Genomic DNA, 25,914 nt, shown 5'->3' on the forward strand with positions numbered 1-25,914 from the left:
ATTTTAATCTGCTTTTAAGTGCAAGAGAGATTGGCAAATGACTCAATAAAGAAATGACTTCTGCTTAAATTGGATAAAATGGTTGTTTACTGGTGTTTATTGCTGTATTCCAAGTAGACAAGTAATCTGTGAATCCAGTTTAGTTTATTGGACAATAAATAGTACTCAGAACTTTTATCAGTGTTTGATTGTCAGGATGCCCATTGAAATTGACTTCATACTTTAGGGAACTTTAATTTTATTGTACAGTATGCACTGTTAAAAAAAATATCCTTGTCTTTCAGTATAAACCTATGACATTGCCTTGTGGCATTATCATCCCTGAGATGCTTTCTTGCTCTAAGATTTCTTCTATGTCATAAAGAAAAAAGGAACTTTTGGTTCCTTCATATCTAATGCAGTTTTTTCTTTTTGTAAACTCTAAATATTTTCCATTGCCACCATCAACAATTCAAATAACAATCTTACTGATGGAAAGTCCATGATTAGAAATAAAGCTGCTTCTTCAAAAATAAAGAACTTTGTATGTACCTATCCATTTTGAAAATCTTAACCATTGTGCTCAGAAGGAGAGATATGATTTTAAGAAGGGTCACATTTAGAATACCAATAATGTCCTACTCCTGAAATAATTGGGACCAGGCCGCTAAAAAGAAAGCACCTGATGTTTGGCCTTTCAGTATTTTCTATAACTATGACGCCTTGGTCCAAATTATCTAATAAATGCTTCTTCCTATTCTCCCAGCCCTAAGAGTCCATGGTCTCTTTATAAAGAAGAATCATATACATACAGATATTACTTGAATTTATATGGCATCCTCATGAGGTGAATCCCACCTATGTCACTTAGGATTCATTTGATTGCCCTGGTTTGATCCAATTCAAGTATTAATTCAGGCCAGGTGCAATGGCACATGCCTATAATCCCAGCACTTTGGGAGGCCGAGGTGGGCAGATCACTTCAGTTCAGGAGTTCGAGGCTAGCCTGGCCAACATGGGGAAACCCCCGTCTCTACTAAAGATACAAAAATTAGCCGGGTGTGGTGGCAGGCACCTGTAGTTCCAGCAACTTGGGAGGCTGAGGCAGGAGGATTGCTTGAACCCGGGAGGCAGAGGTTGCAGTGAGTAAGCCAAGATTGTGCCACTGCACTCCAGCCTGGGTGACAAGAGTGAGACCCTGTCTCAATAGAAAAAAAAAAGAAAAGGCCAATATGGGCCCAGGGCCTGCCATTCAGACTTCCGCTTGTTGCAGAGACCAAGGGATGGCAGCAGGTTAGTCGCAGGTGAAGTCATAACAAGCGGTGTGGAGCCGCACCTGGGCAACATGTCGGAAGGAAATGCAGTGAGCGAACCCAGCACTCTGCAAGGGCCCCGACCCCTCCTGACTGGGGCCCAGGAGCTCAGCAGGCAGCGACTGGCACCCCTTCACCCCAGGCCGCCTTCCTTTCATCCGCTCTGGGAACCTTACCCTGGGGGTTGAGGTTGGGGGTCAAGAAGAAAACCTTCACCCCAAATATCATCAGTCAGAAGAACCCAAGGAAGAAGTAACCGTCAAGAAGGAGAAACATGAAAGGGACAGAGATGGACAGAGAGAGGTGCATGAACAGGGATGAGGCCACCCAGAAGTGATCCAGTCCCACTCCATCTTTGAGAAGGTCCCAGCTGAAATGATGAAGAAAAAAGGAACTGGAATAAGAAAGTGAATGTGTCAGACATGAGACCTTCTCATATCGTCCACATCAAAAAAGAGAACAAAGAGTTGGACGAAGACACGAAACATCTCACCATGCTGTAGAAGGACGATTTCATCGATGACCCTGGGCTGAGGAATGACACTCGCAACATGCCTGTGCAGCTGCCACTGGCTCACTCAGGGCGGCTTTTTAAGGAAGAAAACGATGAACCAGATGTTAAACCTTGGCTGGCTGGCCCCAAGAAAGAGGTGGGTGTACCTACTGTGAAACTGAAAGAGGAGCTACAAGATGAGGAGGAGGCCAAGATAAAGGCTCCTTCCAGAGCAGCCAGGAAGACCCCCTGGCCTCCCGAAGGACATATCCGTGGCAGAGCTGCCCAGGGAGCTGAGCCTCACCAAGGAGGAGGAATTGCTGTTCCTCCAGTTGCCAGACACCCTCCCTGGCCACCCACCTATCCAGGACATCAAGCCCATCAAGGCAGAGGTACAGGGCAAGGACAGAGAGGTGGTACTCATCAAGCAGGAGAACGACCAGGAAGCCAGGCTGGCAAAGAATGCTTCTACCCTAGCTGACCTGACAGAGGGTCAGGTTGGCAAGCTGCCCATCTGCAAGTCCAAAAGGGTGCAACTCCTCCTGGGCAAGGTGACTCTGGACGTGACCATGGGAACCGCCTGCTCTTTCCTGCAGGAGCTGGTGTCTGTGGGCCTTGGAGAGAGTAGGACTGGGGAGATGATAGACCTGGGACATGTGAAGCACAAACTTCTGTGTTCCCCCGATTTTGAATCCCTCTTGGATCACAAACACTGGTAAAATGATCAGATGGAGGAGGATGGCGGCTGCTGTCTGCTCCAGACATTTTGTTCTCGAATCTCTGCAACCCAGGAGAGGCCAGTTGAGCCCACCCACTCCAGCCTTTGGCAGCCATTGTCCCAGTTTCCCCCAGGGCCCACAGGGCTTCCTCCCACAGCAGCTGTGAATGGCACAGTTACCTTCCCACAGTGTGAAGATGGTACATCCTTGCTGCTGGGGACTTGTCCATGCTATTTGTTTTTGTATTTATATTTTGTATTTTGTCTTAATCTCTTCAACTGACTGCATCCTCCCAAGGGAGGAGGGAGGATCTGTGGGAAGGTGCAGGCTTTTGGTGGCTGTTGGGCCGTCAGGCAGCAAGTGTGAGGACTGCAGCTTTTGCTGGTGCTCCCTTCTTCCTCCCAGAGGCAGTATAGGAGAGAGAGCAAGGATTGAGTCTGAGACTTAAGCATGGGGTCCCAGCTCATCAGTTCCTGGTTCTGTATCCTTGCGCAAACTACCTAACCTTTCTGAGCCTCCTGTTCCTCATCTGACAAAAATGGGGATGATACCTACTTCACAGGGTTGACGTGAGGATTACATGGGATATTATAGATGAAAACTCCTTGCACAAGGCCAGAACCAGTAGCCACTCAATAAATGTTAATTTCCTTTTAAGTAAATAAATAAATAATCAAATGTTAATTCAAAGTCCCACATGAGAGCATTCTGTGTTTTGGGGTTTTTGTTTTGTTTTGTTTTAGAGACAGGGTCTCATTCTTTCACCTAGGCTGGGGTGCGGTGGCGCAATCACAGCTCACTGCATCCTCAAATTCCTGGACTCAAAGGATCCTCCTGCCTCAGCCTCCTGAGTAGCTGGAACTATAGACATGTGCTACCATACCTAGCTAGTTTTTTTTTTTTTTTTAATCTGTAGACTGCCTCTGTGGACAGTTTTTCAAATTTTTTGTAGAAACAGGGCCATGCTTTGTTGCCCAGACTGGTCTTGAGCTCCTGGCCTCGAGTGTTCCTCCCACCTTGGCTGAGACGACAGGTGTGAGCCACTGCACGTGGTCAGCCTTCTATCTTTAAACAGGATCTGAATCTAGATTCATCAACTCATAAATATGTCCTCATTTTTAAATGATGGAATGATGGAAAGTGAAAGCACCAATCAAATCATATTTTCATTATTTCCAGAATGTGTTCAGCACAGTTAGGTCTGGAAAGGTTTTTGGGAAAGGTTGTGCAAGGTTGAATTTATTCACTGTTGAAATAGCACCTCTAAATTTCAAGCAATTGTATGATTTACTTTTATACAAGTGTCAGAAATGCTAAATTATTAAATCCCAATGGCAGGATCACTGACAACTAGAAACTTGAGTTTATTTGCTTCCGTGGTTTACTAAACTAAGCTAGAGAAATATAGTACAGTTATTTACTACTTAAGATCAGCCAGAAAATGTATAGTGAGTTCATACTGTACTAGATTCTGGGAGATAATCAAATGTAAAACATATACCAGTCTCAAGGAAGTTAAAATCTAGTAGGAATAATCATTATATTCAGCAATAATTGTTAATTGAGCACCTACTATGTACTAGATACAGTACTAAGAGCTGGGAATAAGATTAAGTCATAATTCCTACCTATAAGGAGTTCAAAGTTTAGTTGAGAAGACATTTGTAAAGAAGTAATTGTAACTATGATAGATACCTTCCTGGAAGTATGTGAAGGTTATAAGTGGTGGCATAAAAGAGAATAATCAGTTCTGCTTGGAGGCCAAGGACTATAGCCAAGAAGACATGCCTTATTTGGAACTAAGAGTGAAAGACAATTTGAAATGTAGACTTGATACATACACAAGAATAAAAGATCATGGCACATTTGGGACATCATGAGTATGACCAAAGAGTAACTGACTAAAGTTACTCTTTTGGTCAGGGAAAGATAAAGTTTGAACAATAGGCTGGATTCATATCCTAGAGTTAAGAGTTCATTCAATAGAGAACCATTGAAGAGTTTTTAACAGGGGAATAACATCAGATTTGTATTCATGAAAAAGTACTCTGTTTATTCATCATATATTTATTGAGCCCCTATAATATACCAGGCATAGTTCTGGATGCTAGCAATCATCAGAAAAAAATATTGCCTTTTCTATAGCTCCTCTTACCTAGGCAGCCAAGTTTTGTGCCCTGTGCCCTGAGCCCTAGCTCCTTTCCTGTGCTCAGCTGAGTGAATCAGGGTTAGGAACCTAACCAAAGGTAGACAGTCCATAGATGGTCAGTGAGCTATGAGCTAAAACAGCAGAGGAAACCAGTTTTTTGTCTGTCTGTTTTTGATGTAGGATCTCCCTCTGTCACCCAGGCTGGAGTGCAGTGGTGCTATCATGGCTCACTACAGCCCCAACCTCCTGGGCTCAAGCAATCCACCCACCTTAGTTAGCCTCCCAAGTAACTGGGACTACAGGCACGCACCCCCATGCCCGGCTGACTTTTAATTTTTTTTGTAGAGACAGCCTGTTGTGCAGGCTGGTCTCAAACTCCTGGGCTCAAGCGATTCTCCTGTCTCAGCCTCCCAAGGCTCTGGGATTACAGGCATAAATCACCATGCCTGGCTGGAAACCAGTTCTTCAGATAAGAGAGTGCAGCATGTAACATTTAAAGAAGTAGAGACCAGGTTGACATGAACAGCTTTATAGTAAGATTAAAGTGATATGCTTCATTTAGTGAACCTATTAAAGATAACAGAAACCTCGTTAATTCATTATATACACACACACACACACACACATATATATATATACACGTGCATATATATATGTGTATATATATAGTCAGGTGCAGTGGCCCACACTTGTAATCCCAGTAGTTCGGGAAGCCAAGGTGGGAGGATCACTTGAGCCTAGAAGTTTGAAACCAGCCTAGGCAACATAGGGAGGCCCATCTCTATAAAAAAAATAAAAATAAATTAGCTGGGCATGGTGGCGCATGCCTGTGGTCCCAGCTACTTGGAAGGCTGAGGCAGGAAGATCACTTCAGCCCAGAGCTCAAGGCTGCAGTGAGCTGTGATGGCACCACTGCACCCCAGCCTGGGTGACAGAGAGATCCTGTCTCTAAAAAATTTCTTAAATGCAGTCACACACACTAAACAAAGGGGAAATAAGGTTTTAGAGCAGTAATTCCATCTATCATTGTTTTCTTGGTCATTTTTCCATGGAAAACTATTTTTGTATTCAAAGTCAACACTCATTCTCTTATATGTTTACATTCAGAACTGAAGACCTTAACTGGAATTAACTTAAAACATTTGTAGAAAATCAGATGCAAACATGAACAAACTAAGAGATTTTACCACAAACAATGATGTAGAGGCAGGTAGTCTGCAAGGTCAGAACCATGCCTTCAGAAGCAGCAATTTTAAGTGATACCTGAATATCCTATACTCAAAGGTCTTGCATTAGTCAGGATTCTCTAGAGGGATAGAACTAATAGGATAGATATGTATCTATATAAATGGGAGTTTATTAAGTAGTATTAACTCACACAATCACAAGGTCCCACAATAGACCACCTACAAGCTAGGAGCAAGGAAGACAGTCCGAGTCTCAAAGCTGAAGAACTTGGAGTCCGACGTTCCAGGGCAGGAAGCATCCAGCACAGGAGAAAGTTGTAGGCTGGGAGGGTAAGCCAGTCTGGCCTTCTCATGTTTTTCTGCCTGCTTTATATTCTCTGGCAGCTGATTAGATGGTGCCCACCAAGATTAAGGGTGGGTCTGCCTTCCCCAGCCCACTGACTTTGGCAACACCCTCACAGACACACCCAGGATCAATACTTTGCATCCTTCAATCCAATCAAGTTGACCCTCAGTATTAACCATCACAAGTTTCATTTCAAGATTAATAATATCCTTGTCCATTTAATCATAAAAAAGAATGCTTATTATGTGCCAACTTTTAGTCCAAGTGCTTTATATGTATTAACTAATTTACTCCTCACAAAAATCCTGTAAGTACCTGCAAATGCTATTATTGTTCCTTTTTTCTTTCTTTCTGAGACAACAACTGGCTCTATCACCCAGGCTGGAGTGCAGCAGCACTATCTCGGCTCACTGCAATTTCCGCCTCCTGGACTCAAACCATCCTCCCACCTCAGCCTCCCGAGTAGCTGGGGCTACAGGAATGCACCACCACACCTGGCTAGTTTTTTTTGTATTTTTTGTAGAGATGGAGTTTCGCCATGCTACCCAGGCTGGTCTCGAACTTATTAGCTGAAACGATCTGCCCATCTCAGCCTCCCAAAATGCTGGGATTACAGACATGAGCCACCGTGTCTAGCCTCCTATTTTAAATATGAGAAAATTGGCCTGGCACAGTGGCTCATGCCTGTAATCCCAACACTTTGGGAGGCCAAGTTGGGAGGATTACTTGAGCCTAGGAGTTTGAGACCAGCCTGGGCAACATGATGAAAACTCTTCTCTACAAAAAAATCAGCTGGGCATGGTGGCATGCACCTGTAATCCCAGCTACCTGGGAGTCTGAGATAGGAGGATCACTTGAGCCAGGGAAGTTGAGGTTGCAGTGAGCCGAGATTGCACCACTGCACTCCAGCCAGGGTGACAAAGTGAGACCCTGTCTCAAAAAAAAAAAAAAAAAAAAAAAAAAGAGGCCAGGTGCAGTGGCTCATGCCTGTAATCCCAGCACTTTGGGAGGCCAAGGCGGGTGGATCATGAGGTCAGGTGTTCGAGACCAGCCTGGCCAATATGGTGAAACCCCATCCCTACTAAAAATACAAAAATTAGCTGGGCGTGGTGGCACGCACCTGCTGTCCCAGATACTCAGGAGGCTGAGGCAGAAGAATTGCTTGAACTCAGGAGGCGGAGGTTGCAGTGAGCTGAGATTGTGTAACTGCACTCCAGCCTGGGTGACAGAGCAAGACTCTGTCTCAAAGAAAAAAAAAAAGGAAAAAGGAGAATTTAATCTGATTACCAGATTGTAAATGGCAAATCTGGAATGTGAACCCAAGCAGTCTGACTTATGCACTTAACCACAGTTATACTCCCTCTACTCTCTATGGAGAATTTATCAACTTAATTTAGTCAAATTTGGTTATCAGTACCAGGCTTAAGGGAATTTAAATGTCAGTTAACTGCTGTGTAACAATGAATCAAAAACTATTTATTCCATGATCACCTTTTTTTCAGGAAAATAGTAGCAACATTATTTGAATGACAACTTTGGGATCATATTTTACTACTTCTCTTTCATTCATTTGTCCCAAATTCCTGCCTTTGCCATGGGACTCTAGGCAGTTGACAAACTCTGTGAGCCTCAGAGTCATCATTTATAAAATAAGGTTAGTGATACCTTACTCATGTGAGAATTAGATGAGATAAAGTATACAAAGCATTTGATGCAGTGCTTTTTCACTCAGATAACTACCGTTGCATTCCATTGCCTGATGTATCAAATACAAACTTTTGTGTGGCTTTCAAAGTCTCCCTAGAAATGGCTAGATCCCACCCATCTTGATTTATTTCTTGCCTTACTTGATATATAAACTTTCTTCTGTCTCTATTCCTCTTGGGACGTACACACCTTTCTTTTCCTCTCTTCTTCATTATCCACATCTTTAAGACCTAGTTTAAGTTCAGTCTTCTCCGTGAAAGCATCTCCAGTTAAACTATATTGTTCCTTCCCTTTTTTGAACTCCTGTTGCAGTTATAATAGATGTTACATTGTGTGATATTTCACAAATTCTTTGATATATGCTAGGTTTCTCTTTCCATCTAGATTCTAAGCTCCTTGAGAAGATAGATCATGTCTTAATATTTTTCCTGTATCTCCCCCAGAGGATCTAACAGAGTATCATAACTATTGTTCTATGAGATCTAATGAGCTCACAGCTATTGTTCAACAAATACTTATTACCTGATTGAAGAAAATAAGCTCCTAAAAATACCTGATAATATTATATAGGTCTTTATATTGTCAGGGTGTTTTTATAACACTGTTAATACTTAATCCATATAATAGTCACAGAAAGTAGGTAGAACAGATATTATCTTCATTTTTTAGGTAATAACACTGAGTTTAAATTACATTGTGGCTTGCCCAAGGATTCTTGGTAAGTAGCGTTATTGACCCCACCCTCAACCCCTGCCATTCCAGTCCATTGTCCGTTCTCTATCAGGCTGCCAAAATAATTTTCTTTTGAGACAGGGTGTTGCTCTGTCACGCAGGCTGGAGAGCAGTGGCACAATCATAGCTCACTGCATCCTCAACCACCTGGGCTCAAGCGATCCTCCCACCTCAGCCTACTGAGTAGCTGGGAATATAGATGTGCACCACCACATCCAGCTAATTTTTCCATTTTGGGTAGAGATGAAGTTTTGCCATGTCTCCCAGTCTGGTCTCAAACTCCTGGGCTCAACCAGTCCTCCTGCCTCAGCCTCCCAAAGTGCTGGGATTATAGACATGAGCCACTGTGCCCAGCAATATTTTCATATCAAAGATGAGATTGCATCACTCCCTTATTTAAAACTTTCCAACAGTTTCCCATTTTACATAGAATGAAATCCTGCAAAACCCCCACATTCAGTATACTCCAGGTACAGTGGCCTTCTTTAGCTTCAGCAGTCTTAGTTTACCAAGCTTGTTGCTAGTCTGGGGCCTCTGCACTTGAATGTTCTACCCCTGGAACTTCACATGGCTTGTTCCTTCTTACCCTTGAAATCTCAACTCAAATATCACCTCCTCAGTGAGGAAGTAATACCTATGTAAATTAACTCCCCTCCCTTGTCACACTTCATCATATCATCCTGTTTTATTTTCTGTATGGCACCTATTAATATCTCAAATTAGGCCAGGCATGGTAGCGCATGCCTGTAATCCCAGCACTTTGGGAGGCCAAGGTGGGTGGATCATGGGTCACTTGAGCTCACGATTTCAAGGCAAGCCTGGCCAACATGATGAAACCCTATCTCTACTAAAAGTACAAAAAGTTAGCTGGGCATAGTGGTGCACGCCTGTAATCCCAGCTAAGAGTAGCTGAGGCACAAGAATAGCCTGAACCCAGGAGGTGGAGGTTGAAGTGAGCCAAGACCGCACCACTGTACCCCAGCCTATGCAACAGAGCAAGATGCTATCTCAAAAAAAAAAAAATATATATATATATATGTATCTCAAATTAGCTTGTTTATATATTTGTTACTTGTGTATTGTCTATCCCCACTAGAATGTTGGCCTCATAAAAGCAGAGTTTTTATCCTATTCACATCTGTATTCCCAGTCCCTAATAAAGTACCTGACACATGGTAGAGTCTTAATAAATATTTATTAAATAAAATAGCTAAGCCCAAACTAGACTAAAACTATGGCTTTTTTGCTCCTAATCAAGTGTACTTCCCATGAACATTTAATTTTTCCTACTTTTTGTGGAAGCACTTATACCTTTGGAACTACAGTAAGAATTGATGTTCAGAATAATGACATTAAGATGTGCTGTAGGATTCTCTATTATCAAAGAAAAATTTTATTCAGTTCAATAAACTAATTAAAGCAGGGATGTCATGGCATATTATTATATTAATACATTTAGAAAGATTTCCAAATAAAAAGACTTTCTGCTTTTTCTTTAGTTAACTAGAAAATTAAATTAACTCAGAGCTCTTTATGCCTCAAAAGTCCTTGTTAATTAGGATTGTTCTATAAATCTCTATTATTAGCAGAGTTCATCATCTTTTTTATTGCCCTGTTTATTAGGGCAGTCTGAGCAGGGTGTCTTTGCTCATATCCTGATATGTGTGTCCTAGTGAAAAGAAAAGCATTTCCGGATTCTCATTTTTTCCCTATTCCTTGATATAGGCATATTTCATGCTGTTAGTATAACAATTTAGTTTCCTTCTATCAGTTCTCTCCATAAAGCTGGAATGATATTATTGACCTATGAAGCAAAATAATTAAATTTAAGGTCTGTTTAAAAGCATTAATGCTTTGTGACGTTGTTTATGATAATAGAAGATTGAAAATAGCCTAAAAGTCCATCAGTAAAGGATTGGTTAAATAAATTATACTATATCCATGTAGTGGACTATTATGCAGCAATAAAAAATAATGAGGACATTCTCTGTTTACCAATATAGAAAGATATCCAAGATTTTAAAATATGATCCAGAGTAGCCTAGATAGTATGATACCTTTTTTTGTGTGGGTGAGGGGAGGAAAAAATTAAGAATGTAGTTTATTGTATATGCATAGAAAAATTCTAGAAGGATATATAAGAAAGCAATAACAGTGATAACCAGATTGGGAAGTAGAAGAGCAGAAACCAGCTGAAGGGCAGAGATGAGGAGAGGGAGATTTTATAGCATAGCTTTTCATATGTTTTATATTTTTGAATCATACGAATACATTACCTACTCAAAAAGTTAAATTAAAAACAAGCACAACTAAAAGTAATATGTGGCCAGGCATGGTGCCTCACGCCTGTAATCCCAGCACTTTGGGAGGCCAAGGTGGATGGATCACTTGAGGTCAGGAGTTCAAGACCAGTCTGGCCAACATGATGAAACCCCGTCTCTACTAAAAATACAAAAATTAGCCAGGCATGGTGGTACACACCTGTAGTCCCAGCTACTCAGGAGGCTGAGGAAGGATATCGCTTGAACCTGGGAGGTGAAGGTTGCAGTGAGCCAGGATCGCACCACTGCACTCCAGCCTGGGCGATGCAGCGAAACTCCGTCTCAAAGAAAAAAAAGTAATATGTGATTCTGGACTGAATTCTATACCAGATGAAAAATATTGCTATAAAATACATTAGGACAATTAAGAAAATTGAACTGTGGACTATAGATTAGATTAAAATGTTGTTTTCTGTGTTTATCAACTATAACCTGGCTAACAGAATATCATCACTCTTAGGAAATACACACCGAAGTATTAAGGGGTAAAAGGCATAATATATACCACAAATGCTAAATAAAAGTTTGAAAGAATAAATAATGTTATATATATGGGAGGAATGATCAACTAAATGTGGCAAAATGTTAAAAAATGGTAAATCTGGATAAATGTTGCATAGAAATTTTCTGTATTTTTCTGGGAACTTTTCTGTTAATGTAAAATTATTTCTAAATAGTTTTTTAAAAGAAACAAACAAAAACATTTTAATACTATGGATATTACCTTATTATAAGCAATGGCATAAGAATGTGAAGGGTTCTGGTTTTTACATAGTCATACTTTTCACTTTCTGGAGAAGTTTTTACCATCACTTTTCTGTTTCTTCCATGCCTATTGATGCTGGGTCAGAGGCAGTGGCAGGGGTAGTGACTGCATTTTACCTTGAGGTTGAAAAACACCAGGCCAAGTGTGGTGACTCATGCCTGGTGTTTAGGAGGCTGAGGCAGGAGGATCACTTGAAGCCATGGGCTCAAGACCAGTCTGGAGAACACAGCAAGACCCTGTCTCTACAAAAAAAATTTAAAAATTAGCCAGGCATGTTGGCTTGCACCTGTAGTCCTAGCTGCTCAGGAGGCTGAGGCAGGAGGATCCTTTTAGCCCAGGAGTTTGAGGCTACAGTGAACCATGATCACACCACTGCACTCCAGCCTGGGAGGCAGAGTGAGACCTTAGCTCTTGAAAGAGAGAGAGAGAGAGAGAGAGACAGACAGACAGACAGACAGACAGACAGACAGAAGGAAAATGAAGAAAGGAAGGAAAAGGAAGAGAGAGAGAAAAGAAAGAAAGAAAAACACCTGCCTACCTGCCTTTCAACCTGCTGGATAACCTTCACTTGTATCTTCTCAACAGTTTAGGACATCAACAAAACAGTAACAATGTGGCATTTTAAAAATTCTTTGAACAAAATTTTCTAAGGATATCGTGAGGTTGTGTGTATCTAGTGCTAAAATATATAGTTAATTTAGTGGAGGTAAACCTGCAGAAACATTTAATTGTTTGGCATTGAGTAACTGGGTTTGTATTATTGTTCAATTAGATATTGTGGCAATTGTAGAAACTTAACCATCTCTAATATAATTGACTTTCATTATTGATGCATGAAGATGTTTTTATTCTAATTAGATTGGCCTCTTAAGTGATTAGGTAGTGAAGCTTGTCTCATATTTAAGTGAAGAGTAAATTATTTGTATGAAGTGTCTAGAGGATGCCTAAAATTGATTATTTTGTATTCTAGGTAAGCTAAATTTTATTGTTTTGAATGAAGGCACTCTGCAAGTCTTATCTAATAAATGACACAAAACAAATCTGTTATCAACTGAATTGTTAGTGTTTGTTTCCTGTCTGCTTGGGGAAGCTTATGATTTAGTGGTTTTTTAGAAATCCAGAAAGTAGGAATAATAATTATTCCCAACCCTTTTCCTTCTCACTTTACAAAAAGTTTGTGAAGAATTGAGAAATAAATGCTACGAATAATCTTAAGCTCTTAGGTAGAAGTACTTGATCAAAACTAACCAGGTCATTTTTCTACAATTAGTGCAGAAAGCTAGTTTTTACTAATTGTTCCCACAGCTACTCCAGGCCCATTTCATGCCTAAGAAAACTAGGTCCCAGTGAGAGTCATGTGAGTGTTGTAGGCTTCATTGATTGAATAACATCCTTACCTGTAAGTGTATATTCAGATTTAGTGAATGTACTTCATGTGTTCATATAATAAATTTCCTAGAATAGCTATGGAATAGGTCATGCCGGTAAAAACTGTTAGTTTTGTGACTTTTTTTTTTTTTTTTTTTTTTTTGAGACTGAGTCTCACTGTTGCCCAGGCTGAAGTGCAGTGACATGATCTCTGCTCACTGCAACCTCCGCCTCCCAGATTCAAGTGATTCTCGTGCCTCAGCCTCCAAGGTAGCTAGGATTACAGGCACATGCCACCATGTCCAGCTAATTCTTGTATTTTTAATAGAGACAGGGTTTTACCATGTTGGCGAGGCTGGTCTCAAACTCCTGACCTCAAGTGATCCACCCGCCTCAGCCTCCCAAAGTGCTGGGATTACAGGCATGAGCCACTGTGCCCAGCCATGACTTTTTATAATAGATCTGTAAACCAGCTTAAGTCATTTGAAAATCAGAGCATACTGAAAATGTAATAAAACATAAATATTATTGAAGATTTTTCAGAGTCATCATTTCGAAAGGAGTTCTTGTAGTTCTTTAGATAATAGAAAATAATGAAAACTGAGTTTATGACGCATCTTTTGCATATATGATATTCTTATATACTTATCTGTACTGATAAGAATAAAAAGGTAGAAAATAATTCTACTTTGTATTTCAGGAAATTGAGCTTCATATGAAAACTAAGGATAAAGTATCTCAGTGATGTGTGTGTATATATATATATATCTCCAGAAAAAAATCATTATAAAGCTGCATTTATGTAGAATTTTCAGCAATTTAGATAAATAAGTCATGATTTTTTTTTTTTTTTTTCCTCCGAGAGGGAGTCTCACTCTGTCGCCCAGGCTGGAGTGTAGTGGTGCGATCTTGGCTCGCTGCAACCTCCACTTCCTGGGTTTAAGCAATTCTCCTGCCTCAGCCTCCAGAGTAGCTGGGATTTCAGGCATGTGCCACCATGCCTGACAAATTTTTTTTTGTATTTTTAGTGGAGCCGGGATTTTACCATGTTGCCCAGGCTGGCTGAACTCCTGACCTCATGATCTGCCCACCTCCACCTCCCAAAGTGCTAGGATTACAGATGTGAGCCACCATGCCTGACCAGAAGTCATGATTCTTAAGAATAAAATTCAAAATAATCTCTTCTGTTGTCGATTAGGTTCTGTTCATAAATAAATATTTATGCAGTCAAAAATGAATAATTGTTTTCAAACGAGGAGCTCAAGGAATTCTATGTAATTTTGGTTTACTTACTATTTATATATAATTATTTTCCAATCTATAAGTCTAGTGATTAATTCTTATATTACCTAAAATGTTTTATAGAAATGTTAGATTATTACATAATGTAAATGTATTGTAAATAGTAATGGTTTCATTAACTTGAGCTCATTTTACTTATTTAGTACCTGTTTGGTTTTAGTTTATAGTTGTTATTTCCCTGTATAGTGTAGCTTGTACTTGGAAGTAGTAAAACCAGATTTCTTTATAAGTATTTATGGTACAGACCTTTTCCTAAATCAGACTGCAGACCTTTCCCGAGTATTTCTAATAAAGTCTGCTTACTTTTTTTTTTTTGGCCTGCATAGTAGTTTGTGCTATATATACTCTCTAGAAAATGTAATTCTGGATATTTGTGCCATAACTTTCAATTAATCAAAATATTGTCAACTGCCATATAGGCCCTCATGTTACAAAATGTGGAAAGTTCAGTTACTTAAAGAGTTTGGCCGGGCATTGTGGCTCACGCCTAATCCCAGCACTTTGGGAGGCTGAGGCAGTCAGATCACTTGAGGTCAGGAGTTCAAGACGAGCCTGGCCAACATGGCAAAACCTATCTCTACTAAAAATACAAAAATTAGCTGGGCGTGATGGCACATGACTGTAATCCCAGCTACTTGGGAGGCTGAGGCAGGAGAATCACTTGAACCAGGAGGCGGAGGTTGCAGTGAGCTGAGATCACGCCACTGCACTCCAACCTGGGCAATAGAATGAGACTCCGTCTCAAAGAAAAAAAGTTTAAGCCAGATGCAGTGGCTCATGCCTGTAATCCTAGCACTTTGGGAGACCAAGGCAGGAGGATTGCTTGAGCGCAGGAGTTTGAAACCAGCTTGGGCAACAAAGTGAGACCCTGTCTCTACCCACCCGCCCCCCCCAAAAAAAGCAAAAAATTGACCAGCTATGGTGCTGCGTGTCTGTGGTCCCAACTACACAGGAGGCCGAGACGAGAGAATCCCTTGAGCCCAGGAGGTCAAGGTTGGAGTGTGTTATGATTATACAACTGCACTCCAGCCTGGATGACAGAGCAAGACCTAAAAAAAAAAAAACGATTTTAAAAAAGATTGACTAAGTGAATGAGTCCTCTTCTTGAATATCAGTCGTTCCAGGAGAGTATTTTCATTAACATATTTATGTCTCTTGTTGAAAGTATCCATTAAGAGCAGGTAGCAAAAGCTAGACAGAATATGCTTTTGAAGATTCTCTATGCTCTTTATTAATACCTTTCTTAAGTTTCTCAAGATCTCCTTTTGCCTCCCTCTTGATCTTAAATGAGACTGAAGTTTAAGAGTCTTTAGCCACTCTGTCCCCATAGGGATGCAAATTTATGATTTCAGAAGTTCCAGCCCCCAATAAGAAGCACTGTCCAATCGTTTGCAGATGTATCTTGTAAGCCAGATTTCATCACAGATAAGTCCATTCCACTGTCATGTGCCATGTTTAAAGTACTAAATTAGGTTACTCTGTAGTCAAAACAAGTAAGCCCTGGTCCAGACTACTCTAGGGCAAAATCCCGTTGCACTGTCCCTTTTGTTCTGCCCATGCATTCAGTTGTAGCTTTCCCTTTTGCCAGTTGACAGATAGTGACTTCTTTGCAAAACATAACCAGATTAGGTTATTTTTAATAAACCAACTAAAATAAAAAATTCTTGACATTGGGAAGAAATATTTTAACAGAATAATAGTAATGTTTTTATTGTGCCATTGTGATTTTCTATAAAGAAACACCCAATATTCATTATTTATATTTTTTTAAATTTACAACTCTTTAACTGTATCCAACATTTCACTGCCAGGAATATAGTCAGGCTCGAAGCTTTATTAGAAACCCATGATCCAATCCATACCAACACTTCCTTTAGTTTATGGCTTCTGTTCATTTGCACTGTCCAGAAAGGTACTGCTACCATTTGTAGTCACTCCAAAAAAAAGTGTGAACTACCTAGGTATAACTCTCATAAGACGTATACAGCAGCATCTGTATGCTGAAAGTTACCAAAAAAGTATGACTTGCAGATGATTTTGCACCTTAGTTCCCAAGTGCCCCTGTACAGAATATGGAGCTTATGTCCTGTCTCTCTTTGAATGATGAGTGATGAAGGAGCTTCAGACGTTACTGGGTGAGCTTGTATTGAGTGTTACAAAGAGAAGTCATTCTGCCTTTCTTTGGCTCTAATTGCAGAAAGTGAAGTCACTGCTTTTGCTGTCTTGGATCAAGACCAGAAAGAAATTATTGATACCAATGGAGCTGGAGATGCATTTGTTGGAGGTACAGACTAATTTATTTCATTCTTACTTACAAGTAAAACATTTTAACCCTTGTTTCTACCATATAACCGAGATTTATTCATTTAGTAACTTCTAATTTCTTCTTTTAAATAATTAACTTCTGAAGTTCTTTCCATATACTTCTATCATTGTCAGTATTAGAGGGTTTTACCACAGGAAAAATATGTGTTTGGAAAAGATAATTTGCTACTATGCTGTACCCCAGTCATTTTCACAAGATTAATTGTATCTGTCAGAAAATTGCATAAACAAACTGCATCAAGTACAGTATATAGTATATTCATAGCCCTTCAGGCTTAAATGTTAACACATTTTTGTTCTTTAAAACAAGTTGTGATGAATGTTAAACAGTATGCTAATAACTAAGGATGATGTCTTTTGATGATAATCCTTTGGTTAAAACATCTGTTTCAAACACAATAGTGGTTGTTTGTTATACTAAAAAGGGTTAAATTTTTGCCTATTTTTGGCTCAATAAGAACTGGCAAATTTTATATGAACTAATGATTTTGGTAATGAATACTCAAAAATAAAATCAAAACAATAGAAGACTTTTGGCTTGATGACTTAGATTGATCTAAAATCTGATTCAAAAATTCTTTTGATAAGTCTAAATTCCTTCTAGTTAAGTGTAGTTAATTAAGCTAGTTTATAGTCTCTAGAAAGCTTTTGCTTCCTCAAAGATACCCCAAAGGGGTCTTTCCTGGTCTCTGTTTCTTTCTCTTAACATCAAGCCAGACCAGGTTAATTTAAAAAAAAAAAAAAAAAAAAAAAAGCAAGCAAGTGGAGCTGATGATTGTCCCTTTTTCTCTGGAGGATAATTTGAATCATGGGAAACTTATTTAAGTTTGTGTGATGGTTTTAACTTAATATTTTATTTTAATGGTCTTTTGCCAACATAAATTTTTATTTTTCTTTCTCTAAAACTATTCATGCCCAGTCTTTTTTTTTTTTTTCTCCCAGGCTGGTGTGCAGTGGTGCAATCTCAGCTCACTGCAGCCTCCACCTCCCGGGTTCAAATGATTCTCCTGCCTCAGCCTTCCAAGCAGCTGGGACCACAGGTGCATGCCTCCACACCTGGCTGATTTTTGTACTTTTAGTGGCGATGGGGTTTCGCCATGTTGGGCAGGCTGGTCATGCCCAGTCTTAAATGAACTATTAACCATTAGGATGCCCCATGCCCTTGTTCTTTGGAAAGAGTCTGTACCACAGACAACATTCTACTTCACTGTTATGATTGTGTTTTTTATTTCCTTGCTCGGAAAGTCTTCATTATTGATAATATTAGAGTACTTAGCAGCCAATTTTCCTATTTTTTTACTATTTAGAGCTATAGATGTATGTAGGCTAAAATATTTTATTCTGAATTTAACCATATTCTGTAATACATTAAGAAAACCCTAGTGATTTCTTGGTTAGAAATTGGTCAAACCAGGAATCTTAGTCTAGAAACTTTTAAACTTATACACTGTATGTACATTACTTAAGTACTTTAAAATCTTTAAAACATGAAGTATTCTATTTCTTTGACATTCAGTGGGACACATAATGAGGCCATCATAGATTTGATGGTGACCTAAATAGCCACTACCTCTGGCCTTGGGTTACTTGGCTTCCTGGCCCTGCAACAACAGATTCTGTTACAGACACCTAACTATCTGTAATGCTACCGATACTAGGTGAGAACACATAGACTTTTTGAGGGAGGGAGAGGCCGTTCTTAGGATACTGAGGTAGGAACAGCTAGCTACCATTTGTATTGTGGTTACAACGATAAATAAACTACTTCATCAAAGCAATTGGGATTTTTTTGTTAGAGGATTTTTCAGCCTCTTTTTATCCTACTTCATTATATTTATTGTTGGGGTATAGTTAGGTAAGCAAAAAAGAAAAAGAGTATAGAACAGGGATCCACAATCTTTTTTTTTAAAGGCCAAATAGTGACTATTTTAGGCTTTGCAAGTCATATACAGGCTGTATTGCATATCTTCTTGTTTTGTTTGCTTCCTTGTGTTTTGTTTTTTTACAGCACTTTTAATACGTAAAAACCTTTCCTAGCTCTCCAGCTGTACAAAAACATACCATAGGCCAGAGTTGGCCTACAGACTATAGTTTGCCAAACCCTCTTTAAATCATGGGCAGCTTCCTCACTTTATTCATTTCTAGCATTTCAAAGCTCCAGACACTGGATTTCACTATACATTGTTGAAATCAGAATAGAGAAAGTAGAAAGCAGGTAGAAACTAGGCAGGACTTTACTGGTAATACAATTAGATAGCCATTTTTCTCACTTTGAACCTACTCAGTTCCCAGGGTAATCAGATCCCAAAACACTGGGTCATGCAATGAGATGAACATCCTAATGTCAGTTTATTAATAGAATACTTATGTTGCCGTCTTTAGCACATTCTGTCAAATGTGAATCAAGCTACAAAGTAATAGCAATAGATAACTTTTATACAGTACCTACTAACCAACCAATATCTTAAACACTTTATATATATATTAACTAATTTAGTGTTCACAAAAACTTCTTGGGGTAGATTATTTTTACCCCTATTTTACTGATGAAAAAAACAGAGACAAAGAAAGGTGAGATAATGTGCCCATAGTCTCATGGCTAGAGAGTAGCAGAGCCAGGATTCAAACCCAGAAAGTCTGGCTCCAAAGTCAGTGCTTTTACTCACCACACTAATACTGCTTCTCTAAACATTTATGTAAATCTCACCATTAGAACTGAGAACCACAGACCAGCCTTCCTGACAAAAGCTGGTTTTGCCAGAGAATCTTCCTGTTATCTGAGTAGATGACTTACTTTATTGAAAAGGATCTGTTGTAATCTGACAGGGTTCTGGGGACTCTAAGGTAAGATTGTTGAGGAAAAGAAAGAAAAACTGAAAGGGAAGAGAATCCAAGAACTGTAGTCCCTGGTGAGTTTCAACCAAGAGCTTTTTGCTAAGCAGTAGAATCGATTGCACTACAGAGATACAGAAAGCCAGATGATAAACTTGCTTGGTTAGCATGGGCTCCAAATAAGAGAGTTATATGAATCAGCTGTTTAATAGTGAAGCAGGATATTTCCCTAAGCCCTTCTCAGGCAGAAATTGCGGTGTGTGGGCGCAGGAACTAGCCAGCCACTTTGGTACCAGCAGGAGCGAACTTCACTCACTCGCTTCTCCACCGCTCACAGGAGGGTGAGCACACGTGAGCAGGTGCAGGAGCTGGGCTGAGCACTTTTGGGCACTGGTAAGAGTGAACTCCATACCAGACCAGTGGCAGCATCTAAGGGAAGCTGCCCGTGACCCCTGGATCCCCAGAGGAAGCGTTACAGTGCCCTTTTAGCTTTGCTGTCTGTAGACAGCTTAAGCATTAACAGCTCAGTTGAGTGACCCTCCATTGTCACCAATGTGACAGCCCTTTGCACCCATACTCATGGCACCCGAGTTCTTGTCTGGCATCCAGGATAAATGAGGTCACACAAACGAGTTGGAGATGGTAAATGCAGGGGATTTTATTGCCGATGAAAGTGGCTCTCAACAGGAAGGGGAGCTGAAAGGGGGATGAAGCAGGAAGATAATCCCCTGGAGTCCGGTCATCCCCAGCCAGACTCCTCTCCAAAGCTATGCCATCAAGCTGTCCCTCTGAAGTCAAGCCGCTTCTCTCCGATGTCCAACCGTGGTCTACAACATCCAGCTGCTTCTCCTCTTCTTTCTCTGTTGGCTGAGCCTGGGGTTTTTATGGGCACAGGATTGTGGGTGGGGTGGGCCATGGGTGATTTTGGAAAAGGCAACATTTGAGCAGGAAAACAAGGATGTAAGTTCTCACTTTGGGCCATGGTATTAGGCTTTTTGGCTTTAGGATGGGGCGCTCACCAGAGACCCACCCTCTTCTGCCCAGAAATTTGCCTGCCTCCTGTCCCTATCAGTAGCACCCATCTAACAACTGATGCATCTATCTTACAACAGAAATGGTCTTGTTAGTTGGAAATACTAAAAGATCCATTGGTTAAAACCCCCTGCTCCCTCTCCACACCAGCAGGAGCCTTTCTACTGGGATTAGAAATAACAGCTGTTGGCTTGACACAGTGGCTCACACCTGAAATCCTAGCACTTTGAGAGGCCAAGGCAGGTGGATCACTTGAGGCCAGGAATTTGAGACCAGCCTGACCAACATGGCGAAACTCTGTCTCTACTAAAAATACAAAAAATTAGCTGGGCATGGTAACATGCACTTGTAGTCCCAGCTACTCAGGAGGCTGAGGCCCTGCCCATATGGAAAAATTAACAAAATGGATCAAAGACTTAAATGTAAGTACTAAATCAGCCAGGTGTGGTGGCTCATGCCTGTAATCCCAGCACTTTGGGAGGCCGAAGCATGTGGATCACTTGAGGCCAGGAGTTTGAGACCAGCCTGGCCAACATGGTGAAACCCCATCTCTACTAAAAATAGAAAAATTAGCCGGGCATGGCGTTGCATGCCTGAAGTCCCAGCAACTTGGGTGGCTGAGGCAGGAGATTCACTTGAACCCAGGAGGCAGAGGTTGCAGTGAGTCAAGATCTTGCTACTGCACTCCAGCCTGGGTGACAGAGTGAGACCCTGTCTCAAAAAAATTAATTAATTAATTAATAAAATAATTGTTGTTGACTCCTTCCACCTTGGGAATGAATCTCAGGCAGTGGCAACTTTTACATTTACTGTGTAGTTTATTTTTCTTTGCTTCATTGCCCAATTAACATATCTTCTTTCTGATTGACACATTCTATATTTGGATGGTTAATATATTCATCCTGTAACTTTCAAGTTTTGCTGGCCTAAGAGTATTTCTGTCTTTTGTGACTTTGCATATCTATATTTTAGTCCACTTTGTGGTAATTTAACTCTCTGAAGGACAATAATTTTCTTTGCATAAATTTCGAGTTTTGGATAAAGTATCACTCCAGCTACCATGTGCTAATTATCTATATCAGTACCAGAGTGCCATGTGTTCCTTTAGCCAGCTAAAAAGATATATGACTACATCATGGATTTTCATGTATAATTTAAAAATGAGTAACCCAAATGTACATAAATTAAATTAAATTAAATTCGTAGTTCCATCTCACGGGTTTAGTGACAGTAACAAATCCCTCCAGCCTCTACAAGCATCGCTCCTTGTTCTATTTGGAGGTCTTAAGCACTTTGTGATATTTGTTCTTTATTTGTCACTGCCCAGCCCTGATAGAACTAATCTTTTCACATTCTTCCTCAAAAGCCCAAGTGCTAGGATTGTACTCTTGGAAATGGAGACAATTCTATAATCTCTAAGTATGATTTCCTAATTTCCTAGGTCAGGAAAAAATTTCTTCCTGTTGTCCTGCTGTGCTTTGTCACAGCAGGTCTACCTTTTCATTTGGAACCCTCTTTGTCACTGCCATAGTAACAAATGGAAACATTGAGAACATTTTGTGACAGGCACTGTCATTGTTCCCAGTGAAATCTCTTCCCCTGTGTCTTCCCAGTAAATGAAACTGAGAAGAAAAATCATAACAAATAACATGAAAGAGGACCTAATCAATATGTTCCCACTGGGCTGTCAATACCAGCCTGTGTTAATCTAATATGATTTAGTCATATGTTTTATGGCAGCTGTGGGAATATGGACAGGACCTACAAATCATCTTTAGACTGAAAGTGAGTACACCTTTGACAGATTATGTGTAGGCACTTATATACAACTCTCAGATAAAAGACTAGAGACTTCACCCAAGAACCAACATTCTTAGAATTTAAAAAAAAAAAACCTTCATTAAGTATGGTTAAAAGCCACATATAGATTAGAAGATTTTACTTTGTTGGTTTTTTTTGTTTTGTTTTTGTTTTTGTTTTGAGATGGAGTCTTGCTCTGTTGCCCAGGCTGGAGTGCAGTGACAGAATCTTGGCTCACTACAACCTCTGCCTTTCAGGTTCAAGTGATTCTCCTGCCTCAGCCTCCCAAATAACTAGAATTACAGGCATCCGCCATCACGCCTGGCTAATTTTTGTATTTTTAGTAGAGATGGAGTTTTGCCATGTTGGCCAGGCTGGTCTCGAACTCCTGACCTCAGGTGATCCACCTGCCTCAGCCTCCCAAAGTGCTGGATTTACAGGTATGAGCCACTGCACCTGGCCAGAATATTTTATTTGGAATGATAATAAAGTAACTGTGCTGCCTCATGATACTTTTTTTGGAGGGGGAGATAGGGTCTCACTGTGTCACCTAGACTGGAGTGCAGCAGTACAATCATAGCTCACTGCAGCCTCAAACTCCTGGGCTCAAGCCATCCTCCCACGTCAGTCTCCCGAGTAGCTGGGACTACAGGGTTTTTTAAAAATGTTTTTGTAGAGACAGAGTCTCACTCTGTTACCCAGTCTGGTCTTAAACTCTTGGCCTCAAGCAGTCCTCCTGCCTAGGATTCCCAAAGTGCTGGATTACAATTGATTAAAATGACAATTCATTTGGGATTACAGACATGAGCCACCACCCCCAGCCAGAATACTCTTTATTTTAAAAATCCTCACAACAGCTTCAGCAGAGAAAATGTATTACCCTTAAAAATATTACCTATAATATGCAAATGACTCTGAAAACCACTCAGCAATCACAATGCAAATAATTCTCCTATTTCCCATCTAATAAAAAGGAACACTAATTACATTCTCTAGGCTGGGAGCAGTGGCTCACACCTGTAATCCCAGCACTTTGGGAGGCCAAGGCAGGTGGACAGCTTGAGCTCGGCAGTTCAAGACCAGCCTGGACAACGTGGCAAAACCCCATTTCTACCAAAAATAAAAAAATTAGCTGGGCATGGTGGCATAAGCCTGTGGTTCCAGCTACTCCGGAGGCTGAGGTGGGAGGATTGCTGGAGCCTGGGAGGTCGAAGCTGCAGTGAGCTGTGATTGCACCCCTGCACTCCAGGCTGGGTGACAGAGCAAGACCCTGTCTCAAAAACAAACAAAAAACAATTTCATTCTCTAATTCATGTTTAGAAAAGAACATTGGTTTACAAAAAAATTTTTAAAGAGTTGTTTTCAGAACAAGGATGCCACTTCCTCTTCACGTGGCACCTATCTATACTTCTGAGAACCATGAAGACTCTCTAATTATCTTCATATTTTCTATCCTCACCTTGTTTCTTTGGTCCCAAACATTTATAGCTTCCTTCCCCATTCTTCTTAATTGCTGCTTCATTGTGCTATGCATAGAAGTGGTGCAGAATTCTTGGGATTTTTTTTTTTCTACACTACCCCCTTCCTTTGCTCTCCATCTCAGAAGACTAGAAGACAACTTGGTAAGTGTTGAATATATTGTTTCTCAGACTTCTTCACTCAAAAACCAAAACCTTCATATGACCCACATCTGCTGAGGATTTACTTGATGGTGACCAAGATGACAGCTGCCCACTGCTAAACAACCCAATGTCAACAACTCTTTTTCTTGTCTTTCTGCTCTAATGGGACATCTTCTCTGTTTTATTTCTTGAGCATAAATTTTTCTTAAAACCATCAAATGAACTGTGAAATTGGCTTGGTCATTAGGAATATGAAACAGACCAGGCATGGTGGCTCACACCTGTAATCCCAACACTTTGGGAGGCAGAGGCAGGAGGATCACATGAGGCCGGGATTTCAAGACCAGCCTGCACAGCACAGTGAGACCCCAGTCTCTACAAAAAAAAAAAAAAAAAAAAAAATAGCCAAGCAGGGTGGTATGTGCCTGTAGTCCCAACTACTCAAGAAGCTGAGGTGGGAGGATAGCTTGAGCCCAAAAGGTTGAGGCTGCAGTGAGCTGAGGTCACGCCACTGCACTACAGTCTGGGCAACAGGGGGAGACCCTGTCTCTACAAAAAAAAAAAAAAAAAAAAAAAGGATATGAAACATTGACCACAGATAGTAGTTCAAGTTCATGCAAGAGAAAGCAAGAGAGAGCTATACCCTTGCACAGTGATAGGATGCTTTATTACATGCCACACTAGTGTTATACATCCAGAGTCTTAGTCAAGCTGAAGCTAGACCAGCACCAAATTTCATAAACACTGTCTATGATTATTTGAGCCTTCGTTAGTTAAAAAAATGTAAAGATTATCCTCTCCAGCCATGATTTAAAAAAAGAGAGAAATCACTTTGTTCATGTGAAATACAGGATGATTTTAGAGTGAAGCCTGTAATTTCTCATCAACACAAATGTTCCCTCAAAGACCTAATATCCTGAATGGCCTTCATCTAGAAGCAATTGTAAATAGATAATGGGATTGAAAGGACTTTATCTTCTGGGAATGTGGATAAGACACAGACAGTCTGAACCATGTAGGCTATCAGACTCCAAAGCTCAGATGTGAAACTTAGGTTTCTTATATTTGATGATTATTGAGAAATATTTATTCTAAGAAAATGATGTTGATATGGAAATTTTTATTTAGTTGCAGAGGTCCACAGGAAATGTAGTAAGTAAAATTTCTGAAGTTCATTTTCTTAAACAGAATTGTGACATAACAAAATATATGTGTGTTAGTTCCCTGACCTAGAATATTGGTGAGCCAATTGGAAGTAATTTGAATCCTAAAATTCTCTCAGCTGCTATTACATTAATCTGGTCAATTTTACCTGTCTGATACATCCAACATGTATCAGTTAGCTTTTACTGCATAACTAACCACTTTCAAAACCTAGTTACCTAAAATAACAACTCATTTATTTAGCTCCACAAATCTGTGGGTTGACAGCTGGGCCTGTGCTTACCTGGACAGTTCCTCTGGCCTTAGAGTGTTGAGAGATTAAGTAATTTGCCCAAGGTCATATTGAAAGCTAAGATTCAAACTCAAAATTTGGCCTCAAAGTTCTTAGCCCTAGCCATTTTTCTATACTCCCTTTTATTACTACAACATCTTAGCTTCCTCTCTAAAGGAGGAGAAATAGCCAAAGTGGTTTTATAAACACTGGTCTGTCGACTGGTACCAGTCTATGACATAAGAGTTTTCATCAGTCAGTATCAAAATGTAAAAAGGCAGGGGCAAGAAAGTAAATTTCCATAAAACTAAATGTATTCAGTTTTAAATCTTGCCCTTCCTACTTTGAGGGAGTTCAGTTTTCTTTCTTTATGAATAATGTTGGTAATAGTGGATTTTTAAAAAATGTTCTTATCTAGCAGAATTAAAGTTTGCCAGCTCTGTGTTTATCCCTAAAATCTTTTGGGCAAGTTTCAATGTTCTATGA

At 40.2% G+C, this 25,914-nt stretch overlaps 1 protein-coding gene and 1 pseudogene across 6 annotated transcripts in view; both read left to right on the top strand.

Moving 5' to 3' along the window:
* Positions 1 to 25,914, top strand: part of ADK (adenosine kinase) — a 563,972-nt gene that overhangs the window by 508,426 nt on the left and 29,632 nt on the right. For all 6 annotated transcript variants that reach the window (XM_003813003.5, XM_008965554.4, XM_034930883.3 and 3 more), the window contains one exon: positions 16,580 to 16,666. In XM_003813003.5, coding sequence (XP_003813051.2) covers positions 16,580 to 16,666 — 87 coding nt within the window. The remainder of the gene's footprint in view (positions 1 to 16,579; positions 16,667 to 25,914) is intronic.
* Positions 1,325 to 16,627, top strand: LOC134731137 (DNA-directed RNA polymerase III subunit RPC4-like; annotated as a pseudogene).

This window comes from Pan paniscus, chromosome 8, assembly GCF_029289425.2.
Source record: "Pan paniscus chromosome 8, NHGRI_mPanPan1-v2.0_pri, whole genome shotgun sequence".
Taxonomy (NCBI): domain Eukaryota; kingdom Metazoa; phylum Chordata; class Mammalia; order Primates; family Hominidae; genus Pan; species Pan paniscus.